The sequence below is a fragment of the Rutilus rutilus genome (genome assembly GCF_951802725.1).
Source record: "Rutilus rutilus genome assembly, chromosome: 16".
NCBI lineage: Eukaryota > Metazoa > Chordata > Actinopteri > Cypriniformes > Leuciscidae > Rutilus > Rutilus rutilus.
In genome coordinates, this window is record NC_140224.1 from 30,251,515 (window position 1) to 30,260,549 (window position 9,035).

Consider the following 9,035-nt stretch of genomic DNA (forward strand, 5'->3'; position numbering starts at 1 on the left):
GTGTATATATTTAAAATATAAAATTTCCAAGCACATTAGCCTACATAATTTGAGATGTGATGGATATAGAGCCTTTTGGGAACGACTTGGCGACGATTTATTTAATTAATAGATCATCAATAGATAATCATCATCTTCATCATCACCACCATATCACATGGGTTCATAATGGGGCGATAAACTGTTTAATGCACATTTATGACGGGTGTTACTGTCACCACTGAACGTGCTTCACATTTCACTCATGAAGCAACCTTGAGGAAACAAACCTCTGATGACGGTTATTTGCTTGTCGTTGTAAGTGTGGCGGAATATGCGCGTTGACAATAATGCCAGCAAAAGACCCGCTTATCGAAACACTTAAAGGTAGGTTTCATATCCCATATATCATCATATACGCATATTAGAGGCTGTGTCTGACCTTCGATGTGCTGTTTTATGGTTATTGATCAGTTGTTCTGGTCACGCAACAGATGATGACAGGCTGTCTGAGAGCTGTTAGCAGAGCTTGTTGTTGGGAGATTTAAATAGATAGCTAGCATACTTGTCTTGTTTTGCGCACCCGTTTTGAATTAGTAATATTGAAGTGGCCACACTGGAGAGGATGTTTTGATTGCTGCTCTTTAGGATATAGTCTGAGTTACTATTCTTTTATAGCCTACGCAATTTTTTTTTTGTGTGTAAATCTCGGGAGCCAAATACGTGGCTTAACTAACATTTGTATACTAAGTAGCCTATTGCCTTATAAGTATTCATACTGAGTAGCCGTGCTAATAGGGGAGAAAGTCACCATGAAATCAAAATGGACTATTCTTATTTTTTTATTTATTTTTTTATTGCGGCATTTTGGCTATTATAAATGATTTATTCGTGCACACATCATTATTGTTAAATGCATATGCTCTTGTAATCTTTAACCAAAACATCTCTTCTCTGATGACTTGGCGCAAGGGCGGGACAACCTGTCACTCAAGTGAGTTTGCAGCAATAGAAAACCACAACGATCAATTAACAATGACAAAATCAAGTCCCAGCCTCCATTTTTTTTCTTGTTCGAGAAGCCGTTTAACTCAGATCTGTTTACAATAGGGAATATTGTCAATATTAAACACATTTCTCTCTGCTAGTCTAAAAACACCCAAAACACACAAAGCAAAAGCCAGTCTGGAGCAGCGTATATGAGTGCAGCGACAGAAATTTCCTCTCTCCGCTCCAGATCCATCTCGTTTTATCATATTCCTGGCAACCAAGTATGCCAGTGTGTGCTGTTTTGATCTGGTTTAATGATGCAAGGGTTATTCCACGCACCTTCATTACATTTTGTGGTTAAAAACAGAAAACTAATCATTAACCATAATCCTCCCTGTTTATTCCAAGTGTGCATTCTGAATTTGAAATCGGAGGGGACTGTGACTGACTCCAACCCACACCTGGCATCCTGCTGTGAGCTGCTGGAACTTATACTGCAAAAGGGACTACAGCGTAAGAGCCACACACCAACACACACTCTCCTGTACACCTGCACATTGTCCTGTCAGCAAACACAGAGCGCAAACTCAAATATGAGCCATTATTACACCTGGCACACATTGTTAGAAAATACATACACATTATAGGATGACATTAATTGCTGTTAAGAGATAACAACAAGGATGTGTCTATTGACAATATACTTTAGAAATTTGGACACACTTAACTTAATTTATGTTTCCCATGACGTTATAACCTAACCTTTTGACCTGAATGTTTAAGCTTAAATGCTTCAAAGTAGTTGTACACAATAAATTGTACACATAAACTTTCTACATATGCATTTCTTTACAAAACATAGAACAAAGATAGTGAAAGGAAAAGCAGCCAGCAAGTGCATGCAAAAACATTCCAGGCTAATTTTTTTAATTATATAATTATTAGCCTAGTAGCAGTTTGTCTCTTAGATAAAAAAAAAAAATACAAGCAAATAAAAGTGCATGTAAAGGACAGTATTATTATATAATGAATGCTGCATGTCATTCATGTTTTTAGAGCCTGTTCTCAGCTTAGCACATAGAGATTACTGGCATTGTTTCAAACAGCTTCTACAGCACGACACATGTGGCAGGTGAGTCTTTATGCACTCATTGCTTCTCATTTTTAGCATAATTTACTATATAGGGTGAAAGAAAATCTGGCATTCAAGGTCTAATTAAAGGCAGGGTAGGCGATCCGGGATCCAGAAATGTTTTTTTTTTTTTTGTTATGCTGGTTGAAAGTCTCTTCACATCCTGATAGCAATCACTAAGTTAAGTGGTCTAAAATGTAGGGCTGTAATCAACCAAAGGTAATCTTGGTCGACTGAAGTCCTGACATTTTCGACTAAAAATTACGTTAGGAAAAAAAACGTTAAATTAACTAGCTAATATAAAATTAGCTAGTAATTATCATCACAAGAACTTTTGAGGAATATGCAACATAATTTAGACAATTGTTTTTGTCATATGTATTATAATAACTTACAGACACTAACGTTATCATTTCAGCCGCTCTGTGGAGCTCAGCTTCGCGGCTGAGACACGAATAGACTATTAACTTTTAAAAAAATGCTGCCACACTGCCGATGTCTTTGTTGACATGGTAGAAGAGGACTGACTGACTATGAATTAAACGCTCTCACAATTAAATAAATAATATTCAGCAAACCTTCTAGTAGCCTACTTTCTTCAATCTGTCGCTCTTCTCCAGTGGGTTGGGCTAATCCAAAAGAAGTGAAAACAAGGGGGGTGTTCTGAAGACAGACTGTTACCTGTGAAACAGGGGTGCTCTGAAAACACCCCCATTAGCAATTAGTGCTTTCCACCTGATGAAATGAACGCGGCAAAAAATCGACCAATCAGAATTTTGGTCGAGCCAGAACGTATCGACTAATCAACTGGGAGATTACAGCCCTACTAAAATGTATTTATATATCGTCTGTGGAAGGCACAGGACCATAAAATGTTTGTCCAATCATTGTATTCGGTCCGAATGCAATGATACGATATCCCACATGCCTGTCAACATATGTATTTCCATACCTCCGCGCACCTGCTCGCGCAGACAGCACACGTCATCAGCGCGTTTCATGCTATGTAGAGTTTGACAGACGTCAGTCATCAAGCACCGCAACTGAAACAGCAGCCGCCTTTTACAGTTTCTCCTGAACCGAAACAATTAACTTATGCTGCGTTCACGCCATAACTACTGTCATTTGGAAGAGATGGAAACCCGTGACGTTATACTCGGAGCGGTTCGTGACTCGAATTTATGCGTTTCACTGGCAACACTATCAGCACAGAAATGAATCTGCAGCAGTCAGGTAGTACAGGTCAGTGCTCATAAGGTTGTTTATGTTGATTATTATTCTAGAATTATGTGCTTTGAGACATGAGGTAGTTTAACGCCGTCTCTCGTCACGCTTTTGTTTGCTCCCTGCTGTATGAGTTGATGTGTTTTGGAGGAGGTGTGGCTTTGGAGACGCCCTGGGGGCAGGGTGGGATCTTATACGGCTACGTCTGAAAACTTATAGGCAGCTGACTTGTCCTATCAGGCAATGACTTTGCAGCGTAACAGTTTAATGATCTACAACAAAATAGAGCGAGCTTTGGTGAAAACGAAGTGAATATTTAACGACTACAATAGTAATTTCTCGCTAGAAATGACACCATAAGTGGAAAACAATTATCATACATGTACATTTACACACAAACTGACCACCAGCCGCATCTTTCAGACGCCATCTTTATTTTTCTAGCTCAAATGTCACAGAATGTAAAGCACAGGATTGTGGGATATCAAAGGCAGTTAAGGGTACATCTATGCTGCCTTCAAAAATCGATCAAATAAAGGTATCTCAGGAGACAGGAAGTGCAACTAACATTGCATTCAGACGTGCCTTGATGCCTTTCTACCTTGTAATGCGTCCCCCGAAGGCAGCATTTATCAGTTTTCGGACGCAGCCATGCTTTCAAAGCTAGCTCGCTATTGCTAGCCTCTCTGAAAATTTCCTCCCCTACCTTTAAATCCAGGACATATACAGTAATGTAGGATTTGGAAACATTTAAAACGAGAAACATTATGGAGTAATATAAATAAAAGAGGTATTTTAAATCTGAAATTGCGATTTTTGTCATTCTTAAATTGTTATTCTAATAATCGCAATAACAATATATATTACATCATAATGCTCACATTTTAATACCCTGCTCTATTTAAAAAAAATAACACCTTATGATTTATCACAACCACAATTTTTTGTAAAATAGTGCATCTTAATGATCAGGATGTTCTGTCTGCCCATGAAGGTTGAGTTCAGTCTCTTTGGCAGTGCAACAGACCACAGCCTGCAGCAAACTCATTACATCTCAAGGCCGAGGACGCTTCTTCATACGGCTCATGCTGATGAGGAGAACCCTGGGAAATGTAGTAAAACACCTGCTGCACACAAACAGAGTAATCGAGGTTAGTGGACACTCACAGGGTGATGACTGAATCTCGTCTTTTACAGAATAATCAACATCATTTCTTTTCTTTGCAGTGGTATTGCCCTAACATTTCTATTCTTAGAAATGAGGAGTTTGTAGGTGAGTTTTTGGTTTCACAAACCATCTAACTATAGCCGTTGTGTTGTTTTCGTTGTTGTTGCTGTAAATAGTATCCCAACTGTTTCCAAACAGAACCGTTTCTTTCGCTGTCTATGGTGTTGTCAGAAATGAACTTTAAGATCAGTATTGAGGTATGAACCACTAAGCCTGTATATTCGATATATTATATATATATATACAATGTGCTGAATTTGAGATTTGTTGCTGTAATTTGTCGTTTTTTTACTGGGAACTTCCTCTCTGTGACTTGAATCTCAGAACTGCAGTTTCCTGGATGAAAGCTGGCTGCTCCCGGTACAATCTTAATATTCTGACATGCTTCATTTGTCTGTATGTGCATGAAGAGGTAATGTTGAACTGCATGTTGCAAACCTTGCTTGTGTTTTAGGTGTGTCAAATCTATGAAGCTGTTCCCTGTCGGGAGCTGGGAATGGTGCTCAGGTTAGCATGTCGGCATGTCTTTTCAATTCTGAATGCTGCATTTGTTCGTCATTTTAGCAATCATTTTTGTTCACATTCTGATCCCCCCCCTTTTGCTGTCTGTGTTGAAAAAATCGTGCAAGTTTTTGATTGTCTAGATTGAACAGCAAATATTCCTAGTTAGTATTCCTATTCATATCCCATATTTCTTTCTAAAGGTACCTAGATGGACGCGTGTTTGTGCTGGACCTGCTTCAGGGTAGTCAAGCTCAGGCGGATATGTTTGCCGAGCCTGGTGACATCATTGATGAAATCAATGGGATATCCCTGAGGAATGCTAGCAATGGGCAGGTCAGAATAAATCGTACTCATAAAATGTGTCCTGCATGACCCAACATTCCAACATAAATCTATATTAGATTGCTTCTACAGACAGCCTGATATATATGTGTACTCTGTTCTCTGCTTTGCCTGAATTGATTAAATAATCATGATAAGCTTCTGTGTTCCCATTGTGTTTGCTTATTCTAATACATCACAAGATGTGGCTCCTGTCACATCGCTTTAAAGGAAAAGTTCATTGAAAAATGACAATTTTGTCATCATTTACTTGTTATTCACATATTAACCACATATTATTTTCTTTCTTCTGGGAAACACTAAAAGAGATGTTAGGTACAATGTTCAAGCTGCTGGTTTCCATGAAGTGGATGATAATGCATAAATGTAAATGATAATATTATCTGCACATGATTAAAGTACCTTCTAAGGCCATTCAATAAGTGTTAGTTCACCAATTTTTTATTATTATTCAGTCATCAATTACTCACTCTCATGTCATTCCATCTAAACCCATAAGACTTCCGTTCATCTTTGACAAACAAATGAATATATATTCAATGAAATCTGTGAGATATCTGTGCTTCCATTGAAAGTCTGCTCACCCAAAACTCTGACAGTTCAAAACGAGAGATCGTAAAATAAATTGTCGGTGCTCTATGTATGTTTGTGAGTGATTAAATTTGTTCTCAATATAAAGCAATCGTGTCTCTTCAGAAGAGTTGGATTAAACTACTTGATTCAAATGGATTTATTTTACGATCTCTTTATGAATGAGTTTTGGGTGACTAGACTTTCAATGGAGAGACTAAAAATGTAAATATCTTCCATTTGTGTCGTGAAGATGAGCGAAAGTCTTATGGGTTTGGAACAACATGAGAGTAAATAATTGATGACAGTATTTTTATTTTCACAACTAATGTGACAAACAGACCAAAATTAAAGTTGTGTAGTGCTCAAATCTGATTTGCACTAGCATTTTAAAGTTGACATTAAAATGAAAAGTCACCCTATTTTCCAAATACTTGTTATTGATCTTATTGTGAACGTATGTGTATCATTTGTGTAATTGTGTATCAGTTTAGTCGACCGCAAGGTCAAATCGACAACTGATGCATAGAACCAAGTCGATAATTGATAATCCGATAATCACTCGGATGTACAATACAGTATAGTATAAAAGATCTGTCACTACTTCTATTACATCGCGACTTTAAAATATGTCTCTGCAAATATGAAAAAAAATGCTCAACAAAGGTAATTACGTAAAGACCAATATCTGACTGACAGGCCACACACTTTCCCCCCTCCAAAGGCAGGTGTGGTTTTGTCTAAGCTGAAGGGTCAGCCACTTTCCATTCACTTTATACGTTGGAGAGGAGAAGATGGGTCCATCTATCAGCCGCTGGTCAAACACTTAAGGAAACTCAAACAGGAAAAACCCTCGCTTCGGTTTGGCCCAAAACCCTCCTCTCAGCAGGACAGAACTGCGGGCCAGAAGAGAGGGCAGACGCAGTGTATGAAAGACGGCAGGTACTCTCAATAAAGACTTCACGCGTGTTTGCAATTGTATTAGTCACAAATACCATAAACAGTCTGGCCTGTTTGATCGTGTTTCATTAACAGGATCCTGTACGCTGTACACCTCTTAGGAAAAGCAAACATAGGAATGGTACAGTAGTTGTGTAAACATCTCTCTTTATGGTGCTCTTGCTTCGCTTTAATCCATGCATGTGTATCATCTGAGTCAATATGTGATCCTAAATAGTGTGATTATTGAATATCAGTGTTATTTTTGTTTAATCTTAAGTGTGGGGGTAAGGAGGTTCTGCAGCATGCCATTCCTGAGGTTCTGGAAAGCAAACAGGCAAGAAAGGTACATCTACAATTAATCAAGTGAGTTTTAGCTAAAGAGACATGTAAGCTAGTTATGACATCTGTATGATTTTTCATGCATTCTTTCTGATTTTGTCATACAGGAAGTACTGCTGGATGTAAAGGAGACTCATCTTACCTGCATAGAGAAGTCCAATAAGCAGGTTTGTATTAATCAGTTTTACTGTATATGTATAACTATGTAAGGTGTATAATTTAAATATATAATGTATCATTTTTCCTTTTGATTAGGAGCTGTTTCAACACCACTTCCCTGAGATATCATGTGTTGGGAGGTTTGGAAGCCAACCTGATTTAACCATTTTTGCTTTCTGTTTATTGTAAGTATACTTTGAGAAACAGTTGTATAATAGATGTCTATTCATATATAAGTAATTCAAGTTAGATGAATGGCATGCTGTTTTATGTCAAGCTTTCTTTCCGGAAATATCAAATGTTTCTCTTTTTTTTTTTATACTTTCAGTATTTGATAGGGTGTTGGAATTTGAATAAATGCCAGGCGGATTATGAGTTTACGGTATTAGATTACCGTTTATCTGCATTCCATTTCCTTCCAGGTTTTGTGTTTTTGAGCTTGGATTTTCTTGGACATTCAGTACTAAACATTTAATTGGTTTCAGGGATTCACCACAGGCAGGAAAACCAACAGGCTTCTGTTGTGTGGTCCTGCAGGCTGCCACAAGTAGTGAGTGTGAAGAGATTGTTAACCGTATAGGTGAGTTTGAAACCACCTTAAGTCACAGTGTTAAAGTAATAAAAGGTTTCGTATTTCAAACGTCAATCACAAGTCATTTGTGTATTTTTTTTTTCCCCCGCAGCTGCTGGGTTTAAACATACAGAATGGTTTGTATGAAAAACCTAGAACTTAAGTGGACTGGACATCTTTTGTAGTTTGCATCATGTGTTTTTAACACTATGTATTGTTATATTCTAATGTATTATAACAATATAGTTTATTGTTTGTATTAGTATATATGATAGATAAAACCTTATTGTAATACCCTGTATTTGTGCTATGTTGTTTTGATAGAAATACATGAAACACAGAGTCAGTCAGATTTCATGCCTTTATTACTTTGTCACTGTTATATAATACACAACTATTTTAAAACACATTAAAAACAACAAGAAATTTAAATTACCACTAAATTAAATGCACACACAGGGGTCCAAGAATACTGAAAATATATTTGATGTATTTATTTATGCATTTAAACCTGGAAATAAACATGGTTGTAGGATTTTTAAAAAGTAAAACAAAGACAAATTGTCATACAATTAATAAGGAATTAACATTCTCCATTCTTTCAAGTTCTCTAATCAAATAAGTAAATGTATGTCACTGAAACTCGATATATATATATTTTTTAAATATAATATTTTTGCTTCCATCGAGGCAGAAGATGTTTTTAAGTGTAAAAATAAAAAGCAAACATCCTTAATTTGTTATGCAGTATTTTTTATGAAGAAATCAATATCACGTTTGGTGGCCTTTATCTGTGACTTTGAATTTGAAGCACATCTCGCTCTTGGTTTGGGGATTTACCTCTGTTCGTTATCTCTGACTTCACTCTCCTACGACCAAGAACGAATCGTTCTTTTGACTTGATTCCTTTCAACGAATCAGTTGAGCCGGTTCACACAATAGGTCTGAACCATTCCTGTACGCATCGAACTGAACAGTCCTAGTGGTGCTCGAATCAAATTGTTCAAAAGAATCGATTCTCGCGCTACTAAAACGTCATCACAATGGCCCGGAAT

General features: G+C 37.2%; 1 protein-coding gene across 3 annotated transcripts; it reads left to right on the forward strand.

Annotated features, from left to right (window-relative positions):
• The first annotated feature begins 184 nt into the window (after positions 1-184).
• On the forward strand, positions 185-8,956 carry LOC311306686 (uncharacterized protein). Of its 3 annotated transcripts, none has more exons than XM_084435222.1 (16): positions 185-366; positions 1,378-1,482; positions 2,026-2,101; positions 4,320-4,476; positions 4,553-4,598; positions 4,692-4,750; positions 4,878-4,913; positions 5,008-5,060; positions 5,258-5,390; positions 6,694-6,911; positions 7,005-7,050; positions 7,189-7,254; positions 7,358-7,417; positions 7,506-7,594; positions 7,895-7,989; positions 8,063-8,956. In XM_084435222.1, exons 1-16 carry the CDS (start codon positions 330-332, stop codon positions 8,125-8,127), a joined length of 1,341 nt encoding a protein of 446 aa, XP_084291348.1. In that variant the 5' UTR covers positions 185-329; the 3' UTR covers positions 8,128-8,956. The 3 variants fall into 3 exon arrangements, with proteins under 3 accessions (XP_084291348.1, XP_084291350.1, XP_084291349.1); XM_084435223.1 differs by having other exon boundaries at positions 186-366; positions 8,093-8,956; XM_084435224.1 differs by lacking the exons at positions 7,895-7,989; positions 8,063-8,956 and having other exon boundaries at positions 7,189-7,274; positions 7,506-7,596.
• The last annotated feature ends 79 nt before the right edge of the window (positions 8,957-9,035 follow it).

Excerpts from the sequence above, each read along its gene's own strand:
- LOC311306686 (XM_084435222.1), top strand. The coding sequence starts at position 330 with ATGCCAGCAAAAGACCCGCTTATCGAAACACTTAAAG. Across the intron at positions 5,061-5,257 it reads GAGCTGGGAATGGTGCTCAG|GTACCTAGATGGACGCGTGT; the intron begins GTTAGCATGTCG and ends TTCTTTCTAAAG. Across the intron at positions 6,912-7,004 it reads CAGTGTATGAAAGACGGCAG|GATCCTGTACGCTGTACACC; the intron begins GTACTCTCAATA and ends TTTCATTAACAG.